General features: G+C 39.8%; 2 protein-coding genes across 9 annotated transcripts; both read left to right on the top strand.

The window, feature by feature from the left end:
* Positions 1 to 240: 240 nt before the first annotated feature.
* On the top strand, positions 241 to 23,902 carry Zkscan8 (zinc finger with KRAB and SCAN domains 8). Of its 7 annotated transcripts, none has more exons than XR_001175629.1 (7): positions 241 to 330; positions 3,774 to 4,241; positions 4,885 to 5,017; positions 7,157 to 7,248; positions 8,543 to 8,586; positions 20,490 to 20,541; positions 23,819 to 23,902. XR_001175629.1 is itself a non-coding variant. In XM_013031236.1 (7 exons), the coding sequence occupies exons 2-7, from the start codon at positions 3,825 to 3,827 to the stop codon at positions 20,508 to 20,510; spliced, it is 816 nt and encodes a 271-aa protein (XP_012886690.1). In that variant the 5' UTR covers positions 241 to 330; positions 3,774 to 3,824; the 3' UTR covers positions 20,511 to 20,553. The 7 variants fall into 7 exon arrangements, 6 of the variants coding, with proteins under 6 accessions (XP_012886690.1, XP_012886689.1, XP_012886692.1 ...); XM_013031236.1 differs by lacking the exon at positions 23,819 to 23,902 and adding an exon at positions 7,543 to 7,651 and having other exon boundaries at positions 20,490 to 20,553; XM_013031235.1 differs by lacking the exons at positions 20,490 to 20,541; positions 23,819 to 23,902 and adding exons at positions 7,543 to 7,651; positions 10,189 to 13,189.
* On the top strand, positions 20,529 to 23,903 carry LOC105996988 (zinc finger protein 286A-like). 2 transcript variants are annotated; one of them, XM_013031253.1, is made up of 2 exons: positions 20,529 to 21,539; positions 23,819 to 23,903. In XM_013031253.1, the coding sequence occupies exon 1, from the start codon at positions 20,548 to 20,550 to the stop codon at positions 21,346 to 21,348; it is 801 nt and encodes a 266-aa protein (XP_012886707.1). In that variant the 5' UTR covers positions 20,529 to 20,547; the 3' UTR covers positions 21,349 to 21,539; positions 23,819 to 23,903. The 2 variants fall into 2 exon arrangements, with proteins under 2 accessions (XP_012886707.1, XP_012886708.1); XM_013031254.1 differs by having other exon boundaries at positions 20,529 to 21,489; positions 23,819 to 23,894.
* The last annotated feature ends 3,506 nt before the right edge of the window (positions 23,904 to 27,409 follow it).

The raw sequence follows: 27,409 nt of genomic DNA, 5'->3' as shown, positions 1-27,409 counted from the left end.
GATTTTATTCCTTCGATGTTCAAGGCCCGGGACAGCCACACTGCCTGGCACCCAGTTGTGCCCGAAAGGAGTTTGGTGCCAGCGTCCCTTTCTTCGGCCAACCATAGAGCTCTCAGACCTCCTGGATTCCTAGAGAGCTTCCGGAAGTGCCTTTGGGGCAAAATGCGTGCTGGCCGGTGCTGTACCTCTGTGGGTTTGGAACTTAGTGGCTGGGGGGCCCCTGGTCCAAGGGCCGTCTTGCGCGCGGTCCTCCCAGCCCCGCGCTCCCGCGGGATCTGTTCACCCTCAGCAGAAGGCCTTTCCCATCCCCTGCGGCCCCTGGGACTCGCGGTGAGTATGACCGGACTCCGGGCTGCAGGAAGAGGGTCGCTTTGTGGCCGGATCAGGCCGCAGCTGCGGACAGGCCTGTGGCGGGGTCCGCTTCCCCGAGGTCCGCGATCGCGCCGTGGGTCCGCCCTAGCTGCCGTCGCAGGCGGAGTCTGTGTCCCCAAACTTTTTACGAGAGGATCCTTTATGGGATTCGCTTCCTCCGTAGCCAATCGTTTTCTGCTGTTGTTTTGCAGTCGATCTTATTTGTGGTGTCAGGGAACTGCCCTCACGATATCTTTTGTCCAGCTCTTTCCATGGTCTGAATGTGTGTGTGTGTGTGTGTGTGTGTTGCATTTCGAGCTCAGTATAATCCCTATTTGTTTTTAAAGATAGGTTTTGCTTCCGAACTACAGTTATCCATTAAATCCCCCCCGCCACCCCTCTTTTTTTAAAATTGTTGTTGTTGAAGTTATTCTGCTCTTTTTAGTCTATTTGGAAAATGGCAGTGTTGAATAGATACTTGCACGAAAGAAACATTTTCAAAGTTTCAGGATAAAGGGGAATTTAATTTCAGGGTATTAACAATCGATTTCAGGGCACTTAGGGAATACTTTGCACCGGAAGAAAACAACTTAGAACTATTTGGGAGAGACATTCATTGAGTAATTTGGCATCCCCATCTCTCAAAACATATTTGCAGTCTGATTAGTTCGCCCAGAGTATTTGTATGTAAACATCATTATTACCAAATGCCCATATTCTAAATTGCTATTGAAAATGTAAAATGTGATGGATGATGGATTCAGCTAGTGCATCTGGAGATAACTACAAAACATAATATTTGCTTCATCTACCATTCCTTTATTTTTAAGACCTAGAATTTTTTCCCCAAACATTTCTCAGACTTAGACTGAGAATTCCTTCCTTTTACATCTGTTGAAAAAAATTCTGCTGTTCAGTTATTTTGAGATCCAGAAGAAGCACTAAAATGATCTCTTTTAAGTTTATAAATCAATAAACATGACTTACTCTTGAAGGAGAATGTGTAACAAGTAGTCTTTATACACAGATGCTTACCAAGTTAATACAAATATGTACACACAAAGTTATTAAAGAGAAAGATACATAGTGAACTAACTTTGTACTTGGTTATAGACTTTTTGTCTCAAAAATGTGGTGATGGGAGAAGGAAGGATTAAAGAATGGACTAAAAGAAGGACTAAAAAATGTAGTATTAGCCACTGAAAAGAAGGAAAGGGTCAGGGATGGTGGTGCAGAATACTCATAGAACTTAGGAGGTTGAGGCAAGAGGATCGCCAGTTTGAGGCCATCCTGTCCCACATATATACATGGCTATGTAGAAAAATAAATTCAAGCTGAGGAAAACACAACAACTGTTAGATGATTTGGTATGAAATGGGAACAAAAAAGACAATTAAGTGATTTTCATCAGTATCACTATTGAGAGACTTTTAATACCACATTAACAATATAATGTTCTTGAGGAGGTATACATTTCATTTTGAAATATTTGACAGCTACTGTTGACAATGATTGATTGTAAGATGGCCAGCTTTTCAGTAGTTAGAAATGAACCTTAACTTTAGAAAAATGTATAAGAAAACATAGTAAAACTGTAACTATATAGAAGCACATTCTCAAGTACCCCCCACCTCAGAATCTTGGCATCTTGCTCAAATTCACCCCCAAATCTCATTATTTTGTCAAACTGCATGAATTAGGCCTCCGATTTAAATAGCCATATTTAACTTTATCTCCTGTTCCTTGGTTCTTCCAACTTGTAGCTTGCCCTTTTTGCTCTACATACTATCAGCCTTGAAGAAAATGTTCAAATACCCTCACTTTTCTCTGCATCTTCTCTAAATAGGGATTTTTTAAAAACTTCCTAACATTTTTGAGCAAGTGTCAAATGTGTAAACTCTTTACAATTGAATGTAAAACTTTTTGTATCTTTGGGCATTTTTCTGAGAAGAATCGGTTTTCATTAGGTTAAAAGTTTATAAACCAACCCTCTTCCAAAAAAGTAATACCCAAAAGATAAAGGGTATTTCTTTAAAGACACATGTCAGGAACTGTACATTATTACCTTTTTTTTTTCTGTGAAAGAGGGACTTAGGTAAAAGTATCTGATTTGTGTTGCCACTGTTGAATGAAAGGAAAGAAATATTTGTAAATCATACATCTCATGGAGAACTTGTACTAAGAATATATAAGGAAGTCTCAAAACTTAAAGGGGAAAACTGAAATAAACCCAGGGCATAGTGGCACACACACCTATAATCCCAGCATTTGGGAGGCTGAGGCAGGGTTGCCAGCTTGAGGCTAGCCTGGAGCCTGTAGTAAAACAGTGTCTCAAATAACTAAATGACAAAACAACAAACAGAAAATACCACACTTAAAAGCTATTTAACATAGTAAGGAAACATAAATTAAACCTATGAGATACTACTAATATACACTTGTAAAGTCAAAAAAGTGTCAAGTACTGATGAGGAGAGGGAAGCAACTCACATTTCTCTCTGCTGAATGCAAAATATTACAGCCACTTGGAAAGACAGTTTGAAAGTTTCTTTTAAAGTTAAATAGTTATAAAAGTGCACGTGCACTTTATAAACTAATAATTTGGCTTCTATATTTTACCCAAATGGAAACAATTGTTTACACAAAAACTCATATACACATGTTTGTTTATGTAATTTCTAAAACAAGTCAAAGTATCTCAACTGGTGGGGAATGGATAAACATACATTTGTGTAAGGAGCAAATTACTTATACATACAGCATTGATTAATATCAGATGTAATGTGCTAACTGAAAGATGCTAGTGTCCAAAGACTACTATATCTATAGAACATTCTGGAAGAGTTGTTTACATTGTAAATGTTTATATGGAATCCGGGTTCTTTGGAGATCCATTGCTCCAATCCAGAGTAGAACTTAGACTTGAAATAGGAGGAAAGATGGAGAGCACGAAAAGGATATTAAATGTTAAGGTAGAGAAGAGGAAAGTAATAGGAAATTTCTTACTGATACTTGGAGCCAAATTATATAGAATTTAGTCTCTGTTGAAAAGGAGGTAGATTTAAAGTTGAGGCATGTAGAAACAGTGGTATAACAGGTGCTATAAGGAATTAAATAAGCAGAACTGAAGTTAAGCACAGAATTTCAGCTAACCCTAGCCTCCATGAGTTGCTAACTCCTCTCTATCCCTAGTCAGAAAGCAGGCAGGGGTTACTTGTGGGGTTACTTGGCACTGTTGGAATGACAGAAGATTAAAGGGGTGACCACCTATTTCTGGACAGTGAAGAGGATCGTTTAAATAGCTCAGATGAACTCCATGTCATGGTGGGGAAGGGGTGCTTGTTAAGGTGTCTTAGTAAGTTACTCTGACTTTTTTCTTGCTTTAACATTGTCATTTTTTCTTCTGGAAAATACCTTTGAAGCCTCCAGAACGTTCTTACAAAGGTAGTGGAAAGGAGCTCTTTTCCCCCTAAATGGCTACAGAATCAAGAAAGCCTGCAGCCCCATCTCCACCAGACCAAGCTCCTGAGGAGGATCTTGTCATCGTCAAGGTGGAGGAAGATCATGGTTGGGACCAGGAATCTGGCCTGCATGAAAGTAATCCTCCTGGCCAAGAACTATTTCGCCAACGCTTCAGACAGTTGTGTTACCAGGAGACACTAGGACCCCGAGAAGCTCTTATTCAACTCCGGGCACTTTGCCATCAGTGGCTTAGGCCAGACTTGAATACCAAGGAGCAGATCCTGGAGCTACTGGTACTCGAGCAATTCCTGACCATTCTACCTGAGGAGCTTCAGGCTCTGGTTAAAGAACATCAATTAGAGAATGGAGAGGAAGTGGTGACCCTATTGGAGGATTTGGAAAGGCAGATTGATATACTGGGACGGCCTGTAAGTAGGACTATGTATGCTGGGACGGTGGGACTCTGGGTAGCAGGATGGTGGCCTCACTTCAGGAGAGTAAACACTAAGCATTGGTTTCTTTTGGGTGAGTGTAAAAATAGTTATCATGTGGTTTATCCAATATTTGTAGAATTCTTTTTTTTTTTAAGGATATAGTTCATTTTTGTCCTCATAGCCTCTCCACAACTGTATTACTGTTCATAGGAACCTGATACATATAGAACTCTTAATTATTTTGCGGGAACACCTAAATAATTAAAGGTGAATATGAATCAGAGCTCAGGCTTCCTACTTTCCTGATCTAAAATTTTTTTTGCTACTGTATGGAACTACTTATAAGTTTCTGTTTGTTATTCTTTCTCTTCTCCTGGCTTAGGAACACAAAATATGGATTCCATGTAGCAGGGTGGGCATAGATGGAAAACTTTTCTTCCAGCACTACCCAGAAACAGTGCTTTTCTGGGCCACTTGACTTGTTTATATTCCTTCTGCCCCTTAAGAAATAAAGGAGATTTTTCTGCTTACTTCCCTAAGATGAATGCCTGTAGATAATCTGTTGGCCATTAGGTTTGTTCACTTCATTTCTCAGAGGGATGCCGTATAATCCAGCTGTTCCATTTTTTTTTTCTAGGTCCCAGCTCGTGCACATGGCCATAGGGTACTTTGGGAAGAGATAGTGCCTTCAGAATCTTCACCACGTACTCACCTCCAACCTATGGCAACCCAGCGTAAATCTCCGGTGCCCCCAAAGCCTCAAGAAAGTGGTGAGAAGCCAGATTTCATTGTTAAGGATGGGCAACGTCAAAAGGAAAGACATAAATCTGCCACCTGATCAATGTTTAGGCTTCAAACATAGGCTGTTAATCCTAGTGGCAAACTGAAAAACAAACTAAACAATTATGTAGTCACACATATATGTTACCCCTACATATTTACAACATAGACATTTTTGAGATTTTGCTGGTTTCATACCATTTATTTATGAATATTTCAATGTGTCTTTCCTCAAACAAGGGTCTGTATCTTAAATAGCCACAATAACATGAACACAATTAACTGAAATATGGATCTAATACTAATCTAGTCTTCCACCATATTTTGCCAATTATCCCAGTAGTATTCTTTTGTCCAGAGTCTAGCCTAAGATCACAGTGTGCAATTAGTTATCTCCTTAGTTACCTTAATCAGTGTAGTTCCTCAGTCTTTTCCCTTGAAAATCTGGACATTTTTGAAGAATTACAAATAATTATTTAGGATGGCTGCAATTAGGCTTGCTTGATATTGCCTCATTTAGATTCATATTGTGTATGTATATATGTCAGGAAAACACTAGAAATATGTCCTGTTAAGATACCATTTTTGATGTGTAGTTAAGGCTATTATTGCTCAGCTGATCATTGTAAAGTTACTGTTTGCCTCTTTGTAACTAATAAGTAACCTGAAGAAATATCTAGAGTTGGCAGTTACCCTAGCCCTCATCAAACTTTTGTTGCTAAAACACTAGTTTCAATGTAACTAGTTAATTACTGTGATTTTCTAACTCTGTAGTTTCTTCTACAATGATTTGTTGTTTATTTTAAGATATAGCATTCCTCTCCCCCTATTGTTATTTAATATGTGTGTGCATGCGAACACGTGTATGTGCAAATACTAGGGCTTGAACTCAGGGCCTCATTCTCGGCTTTCTTGCTTATGGCAGGCACTCTACCACTTGAGCCATGCTTCCAGTTTGATTTTTTTGTGGTCATGGGGCTTGAATTCTGGGCCTGCCACCGTCCCTGTGAGCTCTTCAGCTCAAGGCTAGTGCTCTACCGCTTGAGCCACAGCGTCACTTCCAGTTTTCTGGTGGTTAATTGGAGATAAGAGTCTCACAGACATTCCTGCCCGGGCTGGCTTTGAACCTCGATCTTCAGATCTTAGCCTCCTGAGTAGCTAGGCTTATAGGTATGACCACTGGCGTCCAGCTCTCGTCATTTTTTGAGAATTACTTTACTTTCTTACAAAATATAATGTCCAATTCTCATCTTCCTCTCCATTTTGTATTACTTGTGTATTTTAGTTTGTTTTATGTAAGTAAATTTTTAATTTTTTTTTTATTTTTGATTTTTGGGTCCGGTCGTGGGGCCTGAACTCTGGGCCTGGGCACTGTCCCTCAGCTCTTCAGCTCAAGTCTAGCACACTACCACTTGAGCCATAGCACCACTTCCAGCTTTTTTTTTCTGCTTATGTGGTGCTGAGGAATCGAACCCAGGGCCTCATGCATGCAAGGCAAGCACTCTACCACTGAGCCACCTTCCCAGCCCCAATTTTTAATATTTCTAAAAAAGAAGCTTAGAAGCACTTTCAATTAACAATTCCTCGTCTGAAATTTTAAACCTTATTGCACAAAGACACATGATAGATGGGTATAATATTGTTTTTAGTAATAAGTTGCGACACATGATAGATGGGTATAATATTGTTTTTAGTAATAAGTTGCCTGATACCCATTAGGAGCAGATACTGGCAGCCATGATGGACATTTTAGAACGTAATTTAAATTAGCAGAAAAAAGTTGATTCTCTCCTATTTCTCCTGAGGCTTTTTGCTAGGACATCAGGACCTAAGAAATATACAAACGCACAACAATAGTAGTTTGGGAAGTAGAAAAACAATTGGAAAGCAGTTCCTGTTAGGAAAGCTAACTAACTTTTACTGTAACTTCAGACTAAGGTCAAGGACGCCAAAGTGATGATTATCTGTGGACAGCCATAGTTAAGGACTCAGAGTCAAGATGTCAGCATTCTATATGTACAACCTTGGGATACATATGTTAGAGTACAAATAATTTGGAATGGGAGAGTGCTGGCTCCTACTACTACAAGACAAGGCTGGTCTCATTCATAGCTTCTTTCTGCTCTCAGCCATGTCTACTTCTCAGAGTCCTACCCCTTCCCAGAAAGGAACTTCTGGAAAGCAGGAGATGACAGCTACACTCCTCACAACAGGGTTCCAGGTGAGTTATGCTCCTTCGCACTAAAACTTTATAACTCTTATTGGAAGTATTTGGGGCATCTGCCCACATCCAGAACTGTCTGTAGCAGTACCTATTCAAGAACACACCCAAAGGCTTTTTCATAGTGACAGATCAACCCCAATAAATGCTTTTCTTTCCAGCTATTTAGATCCTTTTACATGTTCCATTCCCACACCTTAATCCTCTCCCAATACTAGTAGGTTTTTTCTGACACTCTGGATTTGAACTGTGAAACAATTGTAGGCCCCAAATGAGGGTCTTGTTTTGTTTCAGACTTTGGAGAAGATCGAAGACATGGCTGTGTCTCTTATTCAAGAGGAGTGGCTTCTTGATCCAAATAGAGATAACAGGCCAGAGAATTACAGGAATATGTTCTCCCTGGGTAAGGAGAGCTGTGTTTATTACAATATAAGAACTTTTGTTTGTTATGTAAATGGTAGCTATGAACTTTATGGAAGATATAGTTAAGTTTAAATTCAGAGTCCAACAGAGAGACACAGAGTTGAGATTTCTTGAGGTCTAAACCAATTACTTTGTTTTCCAATCTAGGAATTCCTTACACTTTATATGTGAGTGTTAATTCTGTTTGCCAGTTGGAAATTGATATCTCTCTAGTTCCCATAGGATCCTTACATAGATTTTTTTTTTTAACTAAGCCTGTCATGCTTCTTCCTTTTTTCAGGGCATTACCCATTTCTGTCTTAAATTTACTACAAGTTCTAAGTTTTCGTAGTTTCATATTCCTTCCCATTCTCCAGCTTCTACCTCAAAGAGGAGCCCTTCCCACGTTAGTCTTCCTTCAGTAGGCCCCTTATCATGACCCTTTTTCCCCACGTAGCCTCTATTATGTCTCCCTCTGTTACGAAGCCATTTTGAAGATAGAAATTTTTTGTGTATTTCGGCTGTTATATGTGTATTTTCCTTTTCCCCTATCTTCATTTATTTTCTACTAGTATAGACACTAGAAAGTGACATTGGCTTGATGTGTGGTTTTCTTTTGTTTTTTGTTTGTTTGTTGTTTGTTTTTTAATGGTCATAGAGCTTGAACTCAAGGCCTAGGTGCTGTCCCTGAGCTTTTTTCTCAAGACTGTCACTTTACCACTTTGAGCCACAGCTCCATTTCCAGTGTGGTGGTTAATCAGAGATGAGAGTCTCACAGACTTTTCTGTTTGGTCTGGCTAAGAACCGTGATCCTCAGATCTCAGCCTCCAAAGTGGCTAGGAATACAGGTGTGAGTCACCAGTGCCTGGCATGTGTATTGTTTTTATTTCAGGCGGTGAGACCAGGAATGAGAACAAGGAATTAGCTTCAAAACAGGTAATATCTCCTGGAACCCAACCACATGGAGAGACAGCTGCCAAATGCAACGGGGATGTTATCGGGGGTCTTAAGCAAGGAGAAGCCCGAGACCCTTTGGGCAGATTAGAGAGGCAGCGGGGAAATCCCACACAAGAAAGACGACATAAATGTGATGAATGTGGAAAAAGCTTTGCTCAGAGTTCAGGCCTTGTTCGCCACTGGAGAATACACACTGGGGAGAAACCCTATCAGTGTAATGTGTGTGGGAAAGCCTTCAGTTATAGGTCAGCCCTTCTTTCCCATCAAGATATCCACAACAAAGTAAAACGCTATCACTGTAAGGAATGTGGTAAAGCCTTCAGTCAAAACACAGGCCTGATTCTGCACCAGAGAATCCACACTGGGGAGAAGCCGTATCAGTGCAATCAGTGTGGAAAGGCTTTCAGTCAGAGTGCGGGCCTTATTCTGCACCAGAGAATCCACAGTGGGGAACGACCCTATGAATGTAATGAATGTGGGAAAGCTTTCAGTCATAGCTCACACCTCATTGGACATCAAAGAATCCACACTGGGGAGAAACCCTATGAGTGTGATGAGTGTGGGAAAACCTTCAGGCGGAGTTCACATCTTATTGGTCATCAGAGGAGCCACACTGGGGAAAAGCCTTACAAATGCAATGAGTGTGGGAGGGCCTTCAGTCAGAAGTCAGGCCTTATTGAACACCAGAGAATCCACACTGGAGAAAGACCCTATAAGTGTAAAGAATGTGGGAAAGCTTTCAATGGGAACACTGGCCTTATTCAACATTTGAGAATCCACACAGGGGAAAAGCCCTATCAATGCAATGAGTGTGGGAAAGCGTTTATTCAGAGGTCTAGTCTTATTCGACATCAGAGAATCCACAGTGGAGACAAATCTGAAACTATAGGAGTTTAGGAAAAGCTTTGGTCATAGTCTCAAGATTATTCAACTTAAGAGAAACCATATACTGTTGGAAAAATCTTTCAATGTAGTACAAAAAAATGGCAGAAAGCTTATTGTCTAATGACAAATCTTTAGTGGTGTCAAAGATAAGAATAGATCTTCAGTAGTTTGGGCTCAGTACATTGATTAGCTTAATTACTATTTTTGGAAGTATCTGATGGAGCACTACTTCTGACAGCATAATGAATCCTTTAGAAATTGAAAATAGCATTATAGCAAGTTGCTTGTCGTGGCTTGAGGCACTAAACTTTTGGGTGAGTAGCTATAGATTTGAGAGAGGCTGCTGCTCCTGGCCTCTCTGCTCTCATCTCCTGTGATCCCCTCCTCTCACTTGTAATTCGTTGTCTGATCTAAGAAGCTGTTCTAAAGTCCAAAGCAGCTTCTCGATGATACTTATATTTGTATTTAGCTTTTGAAGATCCTAGTTCTAGCGAGATTTTTACAGACACTTAAACATATTTGTGCTTAAGTGTTTCATTTTTTTATCCTAATATTCCTTCTAGTTGTGAAAAATGCATATTCCCATGCAGATTCAGAATGCTATATTTTTAACAGCACTCCAGCATTTTTCTTCATTCATCATTTTTACTGGCCACTGAGTCATTGAGCATCTGTCCTTATTTTTCACCACCCCAGTCCCAGTACCTGTGTCAGCAAAGGAAGTGGACGTATTAGTGATGATTTTGAGAGTGATGCAGAGAAAGAGGTGAGTGGAGACTCAGCCTGGCTGTTCTTGAGCTTGGATAGTTGTACATGGTGGTTACCTCTGATTCTCCTCCACCTTCTTGTGTATACTGCCCAAAAGATGTTTGCACTGCCCTACTTATGGTGTCACATAGGAAAAAGAGGAGATGGGGGTAGGGTTCTTGAAGAAGACATAAAACTCTTACAAAGAATTACGTCATCCCTTTTAGGCCACTGCAGTACTGCTCTCTCAGGTTATTATCAGTCTGCACAGATATCTTAACTAGATGGTTTTTCTTGTCATTACCCCAGGTCTACCTTCTTACATGGCCACTGATCATTTTCCATCTGTTTTTTGCCATTCATTTGTACAACATTAATGTCTACAATCTGTTTGGAATTCTAGTGTGCTCCATGAGAACTGGTGTCTATAATCTCAGAACAAAGACACACTATTAAACTTGTCATCACTAGGCATAGTTCATCCTTTAGGTTTTCAGTATGCCAAGGGTTACAGTATAGAGTGAGAGTAGTTTCCAGTAACATGTCAGATCTTATACATTGCAAATGAGGTATCCTTTAAATTGAGTAGTTCTATTTTAAACTACTATTATTTTTGATAGTATTGCTATTCTTCCAAATATTTGGAAATTCCTATTTTATCAACCCTGCAAGAAAACACTATTCCTATGTCACATTTTGGTTTTGATCATTGGTTAGCCATGTATTTAGAATAACTTTGCTTTCCAGAATTAACCCTCACACATGAAATTATTCCATAAGCCTATTAGGAAAAAAAACTATGTGAGTTTTCATGAAAACTCCAAGAGAAATAACATGATTTCACACTGTGATTATCCCAGAAAAGGATAATAGTTATGATTGATATGTTTTACAAAATCAGTCATAGATTCTTACCTCATAGAGTCCACCTTTTGGCTCATAAATTCTTGATGACATTTCTCTACCTCCTGTGGCTCACCTTTGATCACAAACATTCTTCACTGAGCCATTGTACTTATTCATCACTTGTCCTAGTTTCTTCGATTAACTTTCGCAGGAGTCTTTTTCATTCCCTCTTTTAATCTCTTCCTCTACTCCCTCTCCCCCACATATAGATTAGCAGTTCTCACTCCCTGTACTTGACTTTCCAAGAAACCAGAAACAAGTATATCTAGGACTGCCTGAATCCTTGTTCCCTGCCTGGGTTGTGCCTTACCCCCTGTAAGATAATAATTCTGTCTGAGGCCACTGTTACCTTATATCCAAGTATTTCATAGGATGGCTAATTTGTCAGAGGGAAAATAAATATGTGTGCCCATCTGTGTGTATACATCTACTTTTCTCATGTTTTCAAGGAACACTTGCCTTCGATTCCAATAAACACCTATTTTAGCAGCGCATCATAATGAAATGTCTGTAAATGTAGTGCCTCTTTAGGCATTAGTACCCACCATAATGTGTAGCCAGATTATTAAAGTCTCAAAATTACTAAGCCTCTGGCGGTAAGCTAGTATATGTATTATCCTGGGATAAATGTGAGAAAAGATTGTCACTTAAAGGCTTTCAAAGCTCATTCAGCATATATATCAAAATAGCAACATGGTATCAAAGATGATCATTTTTTTTAAGAGGCTGCATAGAATTTTAGCACTAGAATATTGCTGATCAGACTATATGACATTATTTTGAGCTCATACCTATGAAGGGATACATTATATTCCTTATGTTTTTATGCTCTCAATGAACTATTCACCAAAACTTTCTTCTATCTTCAGTTAGAGGCTGACATAATAAAATGGTTCTTCCGCAACTCTTATTGCTATCAAATATAGCCCTAGGAGAGGCATCTTAGATTTCAGAGAATTTTCTCTGAGGCTCAGCAACCATGCTAGAATTTGATGGTTGATTCCCAAATGGAAGAGTTTAGCTTTACTCTTGGTTCTAGTCTCCAGATAATATGGGGCACTAACTCTACCAGACTTACATTAAGCATTTCTGCTACTTATGATAGATTTGATTCAATTTATAGATGGCAAAACATAGTTTTGAGAACTGATGAATGTCACACAGACAGTAAATGGTACAACAAACATTCAAACTTACACAAACCTGGGCACTTGACCTTGATGCTATACCATGTATAATGAACATATCATAACTCTGGACAGCCATTATGTATCCCTGAGTAAGATAATGTACAAGATAGTACAGATCTATTTCAATTACTTGAAAATAGCACTTTGGGTTTTATCATTTTCAACTATTGGTGCTTTTGATGCTTTTCAGTATGAGATAGCTAAAGCATATAAAAAGTAATGTGAGGATAAAACAACTTACAAATTGAAATACATTTACTTTCTAAACTGACTAGAAAAAAGTAAATTGTGAAAAGACATGAAATATCTCTGCTCCTCTCTGGGCAAATGGACAGTTAAGAGAATAATAGTAAGTTAATTTATAGCCTAAAATATAAAGACTCTTTAGCCTCTCCACCCATTTCCAATAACAGTCCCATTTCTTCTCTATTATGCTTGGTCTTTCAAATGCATCATCTAATTTACCACATTGTCTCCATTCTTAAAACTTCTTACTAATTTTTTCCTGTATTGTGAATAGGGCTTGAACTCAGGCCATTGTGCTCCCACTCCGCTTTCTTGCTCACAAATGGCACTCTACCATTTGAGCCACACCTCCAGTCCAGTATTTGGCTAGTTCATGGATATGGAGTGTCTCAGACTTTTCTGCCCGAGCTGACTTGACTTCAATTCTCCAGGTCTCAGCCTCCTGAGCATCAAGGATTACAGGTGTGAGCACTAAGCTCCTTACTAGTTTTCATACTCAGCATTGAAATGTCCTTAGAATGCCAGTAAGTAATATTAAGACTTGGAGGGGAGAGAAGGCAGATTGGTTTTTTGAGATAGAGTCTATGTAGTCCAGGCTGATCTGGAACTCACTGTGTAGCCCACGGCCTCAAATTCACAATCTTCCTGTCTTAGCCTCCCAACTACTGGGATTACAGGCAAGATCCACCTTGCTTAGTTTCATTCCTGTCCTCTGCAATTTCATTTATAGTTCATATTGTTGAATTCCTTCTGCACCTCAGGATTTCTTTTTTCCTTTAGCTTATGAAATACTGTTAGGCCATTTTTCTCTATCTGGCTTTTCTAGTCTTTTTTTCCTCTTATATACCAATAATAATCTCTGTGTCTTATTTTTACGCACTACTTTTTCTGTATTCCTACCTATTCATTTGTCTACTTTTTATATTTGAGTGACTTCGTATTTCCTACCATGTGTGTCATATCTGAACTTGTGGAATTTTCCACAGGTTCTTATACAACCTGGTATTTAAAGCAAAGCTTGTCGCTCTTTTTCCCCAATCTCCAGTTAACTTTCAAATAAAGTAGCAGGAGCGCTCAATACCTTTTACATTTTTCATTCCAGTCTTGAAGTTACCTTTTCATCTTTTTCTGCTCTCCACTCTTCATGTCCAAAATTTTGCTGATCTAATTCTTAGTCTTCCTCTTGAGTCTTGATGTGTTACATTGTTACCATCCCCTACAGTCTTCCATGCAAATCTATATCTTTTAACGCCTAGATGGTTGTATTTTTTTTTTCTTTCCAGTTTTCTTGCTCTCAAAAACCCTGTGTTGGATAAATCTTCCAAAATGACAAGTCAGACTATTTCATGGTATCTCATTTTTCCTCAACACCTGGCAGGTAATTCTTATCAAAGCAGAGGTGTTTCAAGTTCTCCCGTACCTTGCCTTCCATGCTTAATCTGCCTCAACCTTCATTACTGTCCAACATCAGCATGCTCACCTTTACTCATTGCATTCATGTATCCTACAGCCTTTCTACAGGCCCCACCTCTGTGCCTTTCTCATGCTGTTCTATTTTGCTTGGATCATTCTTTGGCCCTAACTCATGTTCATCACTCCCTGTAAAACCTAGATTTCTTTGTTATCTCCTGAGTGAGCTGTCCCTGATTGACAACTTCACTCACAGCCCTCCCTTATTCTGTGCTCTCTCAACACTTAATCTTTTGAGTTTGTACTGTGATCCATGCACTTACCAAAATGTTACTCTGTGGTTATTTTCTAGCAGTCTCTTGTAGTTTCACATTTGTATTTATTTCAAAACTTAAATTGTAAGCTCCTTGAGAGCAGAAATAACTTTGACATTTGTATCACTGCACCCTCTAGTGCCTAGTACAGTGCTGAGCACATTGTAGGCGTTTAATAAAATGCTTGTTGAATTATTGTGTGGATTATTTGTGGCATTATCTATAGAAATTTTAAGCAGTTTTCTGCCTTCGATCACTTTATATGCTCAAAAGTACAACCTACCCAGGCACCAATGGCTCACGCCTGGAATTCTAGCTTCTCAGGAGGCTGAGATCTGAGGATCATAGTTCAAAGCCAGCCCAGGCAGAGAAGTCCCTCCAGTTAACCACCAAAAAACTGAAGTGGGGCCTGGGAAGGTGGGTCAGTGGTAGAGTGCTTGCTTCCCATGCATGAGGCCTTGGGTTCAATTCCTTAGCACCACATAAACAGAAAAGGCTAGAAGTGGTGCTGTGGCTCAAGTGGTAGAGCACTAGCCTTGAGCTGAAAAGCTGAGGTACAGCACCCAGGCCCAGAATTCAAGCCCCACGACTGCCCAAAAACAAAAAACAAATGAAGTAGAGCTGTGGCTCACAGTAGTAGAGTGCTAGCCTTGAGCAAAAAAGTTCAGAGAGAGCACCCAGGCCTGAGTTCAAGCCCCACAACTAACAAAAAATAAAAGTACAGACCTATTTCCATCAAGATTTGTTTATACTTAAGAATAGATCAAAAAGAAAAACAAAACAGGTCTAAAGGGGTATGTTTCCAAATTTGAACTTGGAAGCTCTTTGTTTGCTTGGCCAGATTTATTTATGAATTTTTTTTAAAAAAATAACATTAGAAACTACTGTTTTTAATTGTTAAAGTTACACAATGTTTATGAATAGAATTTGTGGACCTAGAGGTATGACTCAATTGGTAAAGTACCAGCTATGAATAAAAAAGCCACTCACGGCTCTTAAATTCAAGCCCAAGTACTTTTATCAAACAAAGAATAGAATTTTGTATCTGAGTTACGCTTGGAAGAAATGTCTGGTGACATTTTTGAGTGGTCAGTAAAGTACAAGGATGCTGCTAACCATCCTGCATGCACAGGACAGCCCCCACAGCAATTACCCAGCCCCAAAGTGTTGAAGGTGGAGAGTGTGTGGTCTAAATATATTCAAAATAGGAGAAAGAAGAGATGAAATACTAGCATTACAATTGGAGACATTAACCATACCAGCCTTTAACAGAATCCTAAGTATATGTGCTTAGTGTTAAGATTATTAAAGAGAGTATAGAGGCATGGCTGAGTTGATAAAGTGCTAGCCAGTGAGAGAAAGTATCATCTACCAAGTTCAAATCCCACTCAGATTTAAAAAAAAAAAAAAGATTATTTAAAAAAACTCATAATGAGCCAGGCGCTGGTGGCTCACGCCTGTAATCCTAGCTACTCAGGAAGCTGAGATCTGAGGATCGCGGTTCAAAGCCAGCCCGGGCAGGAGAGACCGTGAGACTCCTATCTCCAATAAACCACCAGAAAACCGGAAGTGGCGCTGTAGCTCAAGTGGTAGAGTGCTTGCCTTGAGCTGAAGAGCTGAGGGACAGCGCCCAGGCCCAGAGTTCAAGTCCCACGACCGAAAAAAAAAAAAAACAATGTTTAGAGTTCACTGTAACATGTATATTAGCATATTGGATTTTTTTAATGCTCTAGTGCTTTTTTTAGGTACATAATTATACATTTCAGTAAGGTTAAGGTTGCTTTCAACCATTGATCTGCCACCATCCTATATGGCAAGTGTTGCTGAAAAACAAATCTAGTTTTAGCCTTTTATATCTTGGCTCATCTTCATGGAATTAGAGGTAAAACTCTAGGAGCTATAGCAAGGGTTGAGGAGTTGTATCAAAGATGTAGCTTTGGGGACAAAAGCTAAATCTCAACTGCCATTTGTGCAGTTAGTACAAAAGAATAATTACTAATTCTCTCATTTTAAACCAATTTGCAATATAAACCATTCCCATAAAGTTTTCACTCTTAGTAAAGGTTACTTAGAAGGCACATGTGTCAGAGGAAATGTGATTCCCTAAATATTAAGTAAGCCATTAAAAATAATGTAATCTTAGCTGGACTATTAGATCAGAGGCAGAAAGAAGCATAGGGAGTTAAAGACCAGCCTGGGCTACATAGCAGAATTCTGTCTCAAAAAAAATTTTTTTTTCAAATCAGTCATACTTTTTCAATTTTAAAGGGATCAATCCCAGAGTTAGAAATTGTGGCTTTGGTATGTAATGCCCCCAAAGAACACCATTGCCCGCTGTGTTCAAATGGTCATAGTTTAAAAATAATACCTTTGGGTGTCATTTAACGTTTCTAAAAATGGAAGCCTGGGGAGGCATATGATTTAACTGTTGCTAGTGGTTCAAGTGGAAATAGAATATAGGTTTCCTGAAGTTTTTCTCCTTGTATATTTGGTCACGTGCCAAGGTCTGACCTTCATTCTGCAGTTTTTAATTCATGTTCTGCCATACGATGAGTTCAAACTACATAAGTCCACCTGAATATTTCATATTAGGATTATTCCTTTCTAATATTTCATATTAGGATTATTCCCTTTGTATACCCAAAGCAGCTATAATGTCTTGAGTTAAAGTTTTTTACATAAATTAGTAGCCTGTGAGCTTCTGCAGTAACTACACCTGTTCTAAAAATCCTGAACTCCTGTATGGGCCATAGTGTTTGAAAAACACACAGGGTACATACCAAGGTTGCTTTTTGAAGACCTGAGACCCTGTGGCTCTGGAGGAACTTGTAGAATCCCAAACAGATGTTTTCCACCTGTAATGCCTTTACATTTTATGACTCAGGGCAGTCCTACCCTGAGTAAAAACTCAGAAAGCAAAAACCAGTTTCAACAGGAAAACAGGGCCTTGCTAAAGTCTCATAGGCATGTTGGGTAGAAGAACAGCAGCCCTAAATGAAAGCAGGTCCTGTCCGGGAAGTTCTGAGAGACTTCTGCCCCCTCTACTAAAGCCTCAAGGATGGAATGTGGGCAGGGTTCTCAGGGTCAAATCGTGGTAGGGTGGGGATTATGCCCAAATGCAACTTTCCAAAAGCTTTTTTTTTTTCCCAAAAGCTTTTGTTGTTGTTTCTTTCTTTCTCTTTTTATGCCAGTCCTGAGCCTTGAACTCAGGGCCTGGGCACTGTCCCTGAGCTTTTTTGCTCAAGATTAGTGCACTACCATTAGAACCACAGCTCCACTTCTGGCTTTTTGGTGGCTAATTGGAGAGAAGAGTCTCATAGACTTTCTCTCAGGGCTGACTTCAAAGAGTGATCCTCAGATCTTAGCCCCCTAAATAGAATTTCAGGTGTGAGCCACCAGGGCCCTGCCCAGGGTGGGGAAAAGTTTTCTCACAATGTATTGTTGCAAGAAATTGAGACTGCTTTCCCCCTCAGGACTGTAACCTTGGCTTTTCCTGCTGTCTACCTCTAGTCATAACTACAGATGCATTCCTGGTAATTTTGGCATCACTGGCTGCCCATCAAACCTTCACCTCACTTTTCCAAATGAAAGGGAAGAAACTGAAAATAACCGGGCAGAAGAATTTGGACTCTATGGAAGTGGCGCTGTGGCTCAAGTGGTAGAGTGCTTGCCTTGAGCTGAAGAGTGCAGGGACAGCGCCCAAGCCCAGAGTTCAAGCCCCACAACCGACCAAAAAAAAAAGGAATTTAGACTCTAGATCCTTCCACGTCCATTTCTTGTGCCTATGGCATTTTGTTTTGAACTGTAGAATAATTTTTTTCAACTTGTCAATAAGCTGTCAACTTTCCATTTATCAGTCATTTTCATGCATACTAAGGCCAGGCCTTCAGCAACTTTGGTATAGTTCCTTAGTGATTCCCCTCCAGAATGTGTTTATTCAGAGGCAATGGTAGGGAAATTCCCTCAGCAGACCAGCATGTTATCTCAAACTAGCCCCACCTGTGTGTGTGTGTGTGTGTGTGTGTGTGTGTGTGTGTGTGTGTGTGTGTGTGTGTGTGTGTGATCTCAAACTAGCCCCATCTGGTGTGTGTGTGTGTGTGTGTGTGTGTGTGTGTGTGTGTTCCCTCCCCCTCCCCCCATTAGTCATTGTACTATACTGTCTGTCACTAAGTAAAAGAATGTTTCTTTTACTGAAGAATTCCTAAAGAAGAGCTCTTCAAGAGAATCAGTGAATTGCAGGCACGGATTATAGAAAAGCTGAGCGGAAAGTTGAGCGTCTGCGTTTTTTAGAGAAGTCAGTTTTGACGGTCTCCAGCCTGGCCTGCTGGGAGCAGCTGGAGCCAGCGCTGATCCCTTGCCAGTACTGGGAGTGGGAACGGCACCGCTGGAGGGGAGGGAGGGCAGGTTGCCAGGCGGAGAGGCTACACTCAGACTTGGCATTCTATAGTCTTCTGAAGGCTCCATGAGTAACATCATAGAGGCTGTTATCAGTGGTCTGACCTCAGAGGTTTCCCTTGCTTCTCAGTGTTCTATATGGAGGGGGACGGGTTAGTGTCGCCCCTACAGGATTAGAGGAAAGAAACGGCGTAAAACGTCTTCTAGGGAATAACGAGAACCCCTTGCTTCACACCCTCCATTCACGTGAGCTCACGAACCACTGAGAGGGAAGCCTCCGGGGTCCTAGAGTAGATCGCCGAGCGCTCGGGGATTCCGTCGGCCTCTCTAGGCCGGCAGCGGCACTCCATTTCTTAGTCCTTGGGGGTAATCACAGTTTTCCAGGTGAGTTACCTCTTAACTTTGCCATAGGGTTTTGCTTGGCGTTAGGGGGAGAAGCCATGGTACCGCTCCAGGTTGCCCCAGGCCTGTCCTTTCTCTTCCCTCGCCCCCCTTCTCTCTCTCCTGTCCCCTTCCATCCCCTTGCTGGCGTTACTGCCCTTTTTTTCTTATCCTCCCTTTGCATCTCTCTTTTTTCTCCTCCCTAGCCTCCATTACATTTTCCTTCCCTTCCGTTCTTCTGATTCCCTCCCCACGACTTCCCCCTCTGAGACCCTGGGAGAAGGAGAAACTGGGCCAGTCATTTGCGTCTAATCTCAGATTCTCCCAGGCTGGCAAGACTCTGAGTCTCAGAAACGACCTTGACTCCTTTTTCTATTCAGATACTCGTTTCTATTGGTCTTGTGTCCTCTGCTCTCGCTCTGGCACTGTTTTGTTTGTTTGTTTGGAGCAGAAGTTACAGGATTGGGGATAGGAAGACCACAGAAGTGAAATGCTGTTTTCATCACAATAAAAGTGTATACTGTCAACATTTCTAAAACTATTTGTAGCATGAAAAGGGCAGAGATAATTATTGGAGATATGGATGGATGGATGGATGGATAACATTTGAAGTCAAAATTAAGTTTATGCACAGGTGGTAAAAGAGTGTCATTAGTGTACCAAGTTCTCCATTGATCTGCTCCATAATGACAATATGGGCTGGTGGGACTCAGTGAAAGGTTTACTCTGTTACAGTTACAGAGAAGACAAGGCTTCCCTCTTGCTGAGATACTGTTGGTAATAGCAACAACAGCAGCTGCAATTGTGGCACTGTAAAGAGCATTTCTCTTATTGTCTGCACGTCTTTTCAGTTCAAGTAATGGGAAACATATCTGCCAGTGTTATCGTCATTTTTTTCACATTTATTTGTTAAATTTCTGTTTCTTTTGCCAATTGTATTCCCATGCTCCTTCATCTACCAAAATGGCAAATCTCTTCCATTTCTGTTGGTTTAAACATATTTTTAATATTAAAAAGTCTTCAAAGTAGGAGGTATACATTTTTGTTTAAGACTATGGCTCAAATCTAGGACCTGATGTATGGCAGCCAAGCAGTCTACCATTGAGTTATATCACAGCCTCTGTGTGTGTATAAAATTGTATATATATACATATAGATTAATGTTTATTTCTCATATTCAGATTCTCTCTTATGTACTTTACTAGACAACATGGAAAGAGTCTTTGGGGCCAGATGTTTATTGTTATGTAATTTTACTCTGTCTTGGTCCAGGGTGTATGAAAACATATGAATCCCATATGATTTGTACGTCCTAGGATTATTTAGCATGATTTTTTTAGAAGTCTGTATCACATTATAATCCCTTGCCAGCAGAGGATAAAGTATATTTCTAAAATCTTTATTTCAGGAATCAAGACCAGAGTTGTGAACCAAGTATTGACTTTGAAGGAAAGATTCTTGTAAGAATGGACCCATACATCTCTAGCATACATGAGGATTCTTTACAGATTCCTGAGTATGGAAAAGTCCCTCAATATGAGAAACAGTTAGAAAATCAGGAGAGTAGGCCCATAGAAGAAAAAAAGTATAAGTGCAATGAGTGTGGAAAAAAGTTTGCCCAGAGTTCAGGCTTAGTTCGACATCAGAGAATCCACACTGGAGAGAAACCTTATGCATGTGATCACTGTGGAAAAGCATTCAGTGTGCGCTCAACCCTCACTGTGCATGAAAGAATCCACACTGGGGAGAAGCCTTATGCTTGTAATGAGTGTAAGAAAGCCTTCAGTGTCAGGGCACACCTGATTATACATCAGAGAATCCACAATGGAGAGAAGCCCTATGACTGCAATGAGTGTGGCAAAGCATTTAGCGTGAGCTCAGACCTTATCAAACATCAGAGGATCCATACTGGTGAGAAACCATATGAGTGTGATGAGTGTGGGAAAGCTTTCAGCGTGAGCTCAGCCCTCATCAAACATCAGAGAATCCACACAGGAGAGAAACCATATGAATGTAAAGAGTGTGGAAAAGCCTTCTATGTGAACTCAGCTCTGATTAATCATCAGAGGATTCACTCTGGAGAAAAGCCCTATGAGTGTGGAGAGTGTGGAAAAGCATTCAGTCAGATCTCAACCCTTATCCATCACCAGAGAATCCATACTGGAGAAAAACCATATGAGTGTGATGAGTGTGGGAAAGCTTTCCGAGGAAGCTCTAATCTTATCAAACACCAGAAAGTACATGCCAAAGGAAAGTGTCACCAGTGATGAATGGAGTGAAGACATTCTAGAGAGCTTTTGGTGCCTCAAAAGAAGAGTATGAATGACTTTTTTAAAGTGCCTTGATTGACTCTTCCTGGGGATACTGGAGAAGTAAGAAGTCACAGAAATCAGATCCATCAGCATAGTGTAAGGCTCTGAAATCATGTCTGCTTAGGTGCAAGTTTATAACTAGTAAGGTAAACTTTAAAAATCATAATTCCATAATGAAGTTTATATTGGTTTAGTAAGAATGGAGTTTAATTAAATATTTTGTTTCTCTAATTATAAAGGACCTATTACTAGAAAGGTTGACTTTCTCTTTTTTTTTCAAATTTTTTATTGTGATTAAGTGGTTACATAATTTCCCAAATTTCACAGTACTGTGGGATAGTGATGCTTAGTTAAAGTCACAAATGGAGTTTAATTAAATATTTTGTTTAATTATAAGAGACCGATTACTAGAAAGGTAGACTATCTCTTTAGGTAGATATTTCGTGTGTGTGTGTGTGTGTGTGTGTGTGTGTGTGTGTGTGTATGTTACTGAGTATTGAACCAGGAGCCTTGTGCCTTTTAGGCAAGCACTCTGCCACTGAACTACATCCCAGCCCATAGGTAGATAATTCTTGATTGTTCTTGCTTTAAAAAGCCCTAAGTAGTTAATCACCTATAGCTCATGCCTGTAATCCTAACACTCAGATCTGAGGCTGAGATCTGGAAGAACATGATTCAAGGCCATCCTAGGCAGAAAAGTTTGCTAGACTATATCTCCACAATAACTAGCAAGATGTGAATCAACTGGTAGAATGTCAGGCCCTAAGTTCAAACCCCGATACCACCTCTAAGGAAAGGAGCAGAGGGGAGGAGAAGTGAGGAGAAAGGAAGAGAAGGGAGAGGAAGGGAGGAGAAAGGGAAAGGAAGGTAGGGGAAGGGAAAGGAAGGGAAGGGAGAAAGAATGAAAGAAAGAGACAGAAAAGAGAGAGGGAGGAAGAGAGAGGGAGGGAGGGAAGGAAGAAGAAAGAGGGAGAAAGGAAGGAGAAAAAGGAGAGGCAAGAAGGAGAAAGGAAGAGAAAAGAAAAAGCCTTCAGTCTTTGCTGATCAAAGTAAGCCCCTAAACTTGACTGAGATTCCTGAACCAAAACTAAACAAAGGAAAAACAATCTCCCAAGGAGTTTCTTGGCAGGGGCTTCTAACTTCTCATCCTTGGTCTTCAGTGTTTCTCTTAACTGCAGTGTGGCATATTCAAAGGCTTATAGCTATGAGAATGGGACAAGCTTGGAGAGTGGTTTTTGAATTGGGGTTTGCCTTGGGTTTTAAGGCAACTTTCAAGGAAATTATGTGAAGAATCACACCTAACATCAACTCAGAGAGCTATTGTCTGAGAGATGATAAAAAGTTAATGAAGTTAAGTTAGAAAATGTTTTTGTTGTTTGCTGAGAATCCCAGTAGAGCTGCCTAAAGGTCCATACCCTAATTTCTTGTCCCTGATCCTCTCTACGTATATGTAGGAGAGAAGTCTTGACTTTAAAATTACTTGGTTCATGTTTTCCTGTTTTAACTAATTTCTTACTTCTAGTTAACTCACTTAAGATGAGTACTCATTGGTAGAAATTATTGCAGATTGATGGATAAGTTGGAAAGAACACTCTGAGAAGGGGAAATGATGTTCAGTTTTGGAGGAGGGCTCCATGTTACAGAGATGCACAATTTATTCTGAATTCTGTCACCACTTCAGGCTTGCCAGCTGTAAGGCACACTTGCTCTATAAAGTTTCTGGCATTGGTAGAATGCTGGCCATCGCATCTAAGGAACTTTAAGCCTAGATATAAAGACAGAAGAGGTCAAAGTCCTAAAACTCCCAAGTTTTTTGTTTATCTCTCTTGGAGTGCTGGAAATTAAACCTAGGACCTCGTATATGTTAAGCAAGTGCTCTATCACTTAGCTACATTTCCAGCTGAGCTCACGTTGAAGAGATAGAACCTCACTCACGACACTAATCATGTTAGAGGGGCTGGGAAGATGGCTCAGTGGTAGAGTGCTTGCCTTTCATGCCTGAGGCCCTGGGTTCGATTCCTTAGTACCACATAAGCAAAAAGAAAAAAGCCAGAGGTGGTGCTGTGGCTCAAGTGGTAGAGCGCTAGCCTTGAGCTGAAGAACTGAGGGACAGCGCCCAGGCCCAGAGTTCAGGCCCCACGACCGGACCCCCCCCCAAAAAAACTAAACATGTTAGAGAACATAATGCACACACACTTATGTGCAGAAAGTGAAGGTCTTCAGCAAAACACCAACAAATTGTCTCTGCTGTGCTAGGGTGAAATTGTGATTTCCTCTGCTCTGCTTCCTGCCTTTGGTAATTAATTGAAGGAGACTATGACTCTTTGAGGCTATGTGGCTATGCCATCGCTCCATTTCTTTGGTGCTGTTATCAGGGCTTCTAGTGTTTACCTTTCTTACCCCTGATATCTTGGTTTGTTTCTAGGATAGAAGTTTGCAGAGTGCTTTGGATAAAAATAGCCTTCAAGGATCATCATTGAAATAATGTCATATCCTACCCTAAATCAACAGAATTGTAAATACAAAACAGTGAGTGGTAAGTATTCTGAAGACTTTGAAAGAGCAAAAAAACATTTTACTGAAAAGGTTAGTGTGAATGTAAGACTGAGCCTTATACCAGTTACTAGTAATACAAAAATAAATGAAATAACACTTTAACTCTAGGGGAACTTACAGTCTATTTGGGGACAAGAGAATAGAATTGACTAGAGAATAGAATAGAAGCATAGAGTAGAAAGAATAGAAAGAAAAAAGGAGAGAAGAGAAAGAGTAGACTTGATTTATATGAACATAATTCCTGGTGGCTCAACTCTTGGCAGCTCAGCTCAGCTCTTGGCACTACCTTCTCTCCTATTTCAAAAGTATCTTGGCTTTTCTTGGCCCTGTACATTTTCCTATAAATTTTAGAATCAACCTTCAAAAATATAATATATGAGGATCATGGATCAAATCCAGCCCAAACAGGAGGTTTCATGAAGGTCTTATCTTCAATTAATCACAAAAAAAAAACAGAAATAGTGCTGAGCTTAAGTGGTAGGGGGTAAGCCTTGAGCAAAAGGAGCCCAGGGACAGTGACCATGCCCAGAGTTCAAGCCCCAGGGCTGGCAAAAAAAAAAAATTATATATGCATATATATGAGGTATAGAGAAAGAGTGAGAAAGATAGATTTTTTAATTAAGATGGTATTCATTTTTTACATTAATCAAGAAAATCAAGGAAGTGGCGCTGTGGCTCAAGTGGTAGAGCACTTGCCTTGAGCTGAAGAGCTGAAGGACAGCACCCAGGCCCAGAGTTCAAGCCCCACAACCAACCAAAAAAAAAAAGAAGAAAATCAACATTTTAGCAAGTCTTCCATTCTGTAAACATGGTATAGCTTTTCATTTCTTTAGGATCTTTAAAAAAAATTATCCCAGCACTATTTTATTGTCTTCTGAGTAGATGTTTCCAATATCTTTGTTAATTTTATTTCTATTTGATAATTTTCCATTGTGTGTAAACAGAGTGGTCTCTTTGTTTTTATATATTGACTCTGTATCTGTATCTAACCTACTATAGATGGTAAGTTTCTCTCTCTCTCTTTTTCAAGTCATTGGGCTTGAACTCTGGGCCTTGGCGCTGTCCCTGCACTTTTTAGCTCAAGGTTAGCACTCTACCACAGTGCCACTTCCTGTTTTCTGGTGGTTTATTGGAGATAAGAGTCTCATGGACTTTCCTGCCTGGGCTGTCTTTGAACCGTGATCCTCAGATCTCAGCCTCCTGAGTAGCTAGGATTACGGGCATGAGCCACCAGTAACCGGCAGTAAATTTCTCTTTTCAGAGATATATTAAGACAGTTAAACAATGAAGTTGATTTGAAGGTTCTGGCAACTAAGAAGTCATCTAACTTGCCTGCAATTTCTACAAAAAAGAAAGGAAATATAACAGATATTTGCTTGGATTCCTTTCCAACTTTCAAATTTTTATAATCTCTCCAAATACATAATAAAGTACTTTGTTAATGTGAGGGCCTTTTCTTTGGTCTACTGTTCTCCATATTATGTTCATAGAGGATCTTGAATTCATATTGAATCTCCACCCTCTATTTGTTTTTATTAGTACTATTACTACCAATAACTATCATTTGATATGAACTGCTCTGTTCCAGGTACTTTTCCTGACTAAATGTTCAGATACAGAGAAAAGAATAAACAAAAGGTAATGCTCTATAAACCCATTTTGAGAATGGTAACAAAAAACAGGAAAACAACCCAGGGAAAGCAGAAAAAAGAGCTGAGAGCATGGTGGCACACACCTGTAATCCCAGTACAGAGGAAACTGAGAGAGGAGAATCACCAGTGAAACCAGCCTAAGTTACATAGTGAAACCCTGTCTCAAAAAACAAAGCACAAAATAAAAATATTAAAAGCATAAATTAATGAAAAGACAAACATGGAATTATATAAAGCTCTCACATATAAAGATTTGTATTTCAGGTTGACTCTGTAGACTATTCTCTTATATGCTCCATTTGAATCCCCCTTTCTGCCTTTAAGAAAAAGAAGCCAATTGTGTGATTCACCTGTTCTTTCAGGTAATGACTTCTGGCCTCAATAACTCACCTATTCTTTCAGGTAATAAATTCTGGAATCTGTATCAAAACTTTCTGGAAGAAGCTCAACTCAGAGGATGATGCCAAGGGAACTAAATAAGAAAACTTTTAGCAGCCCCACATTGAATAAATCTAAATAATTTACCCAAGGCACCCCTTTTGAGTTAGCAGATATATTGACTCAAGCTAAAGAAAATATTTTTATCTGATAAAGGGACTTAGGCATCTCAGAATTGTAAAACTCAACCCTGCTGGTGCTGATTAGACACCCTCCATTCATTTTGCACAAATTTTTCAGCTTCAACTGTCATAAAAGAAGCAGCCTCTCACTGTAAGTAATAAGCTCTGCCACATCAAAAACTGACTTAAGCATCTGTATATCCTAACTGAAGGAGAGCCCTGTGAATATCCTTAGAGATACTGAAGGCCCTTCAGTGTATATGATTATTTCACCAAACAAGACAGAAGCCTTCCTAGGAAAATATCCCATGAAAATGAAGAATGTTACAAAACCTTCAGATTACTGCAAGAATCTTGTCAGAATCATAGAACTCGTGGATATCTTCAGTGTGAGGGTCTTCTGCATGGACTCCAGTTTCACTAAACATGAGCAGGTTTGTTTTAGACAGGGGCCTTATCTATGTCATTAGTCTTATCCATGTCATTAGCCTTAAAGTACTATGTTAAATACCACCAAATTTGCACTGGTGAAAATAAAACCTATGTGTGTGAAGAGTGTAGTAAAAGAGTCCATTGTAGTTCATACCCACATGTGGTAAATTAAGGGTGCTATGGAAAGTATTTGGAAACCAGCACTTATCAGAGGAAAATCTGCAAGTAAAAACATGGGAGGGCTATCATTAAAAGCTCAATCTACCCATCAGAAAAACCACACTGGAATAAAACTCTACTCCTGTACCAAATCTTACAATGTTCTCCAGGTGCTTCAAGGCCATCAGAAGTCTACATGGAGAAAAGCTATTTATTTGTCTATTTATTTATTTATTTATTTTTGCCAGTCCTGAAGCTTGAACACAGGGCCTGGGTACTGTCCCTGGGCTGCTTTTAACTCAAGACTAATGCTCTACCAGTTTTATTTATTATTTATTCATTCCAGTTTTATTTATTATTCATTCATTCATTCATTTATTTGTTAGTTTAGTGGAGATAAGTATCTCATAGACTTTCCTGACAGGGGCTAGTTTTGACCTTTGATCCTCAGATCTCAGTCTCTTGAGTAGTTAGGATTGCAGATATTAGCCACTGGTGACGAGCATAAAGCTCTTTTAATGTATGAAAGCCTTCAGTCAAAGATCAGATCTTTATCAAACATCAGAGTCCACACTGGGTAGAAACCTTATAGCTGGGTCAAATGTGTGAAAATCCTTTTGACCTATTATCCCTTACCAAACATCAAATGCACAACAA

This window comes from Dipodomys ordii, unplaced genomic scaffold, assembly GCF_000151885.1.
Source record: "Dipodomys ordii isolate 6190 unplaced genomic scaffold, Dord_2.0 Scaffold138, whole genome shotgun sequence".
NCBI classification, from domain to species: Eukaryota; Metazoa; Chordata; class Mammalia; order Rodentia; family Heteromyidae; genus Dipodomys; species Dipodomys ordii.
The sequence above is the reverse complement of the archived record's forward strand: the minus strand, read 5'-3'. Positions and strand labels throughout refer to the sequence as shown.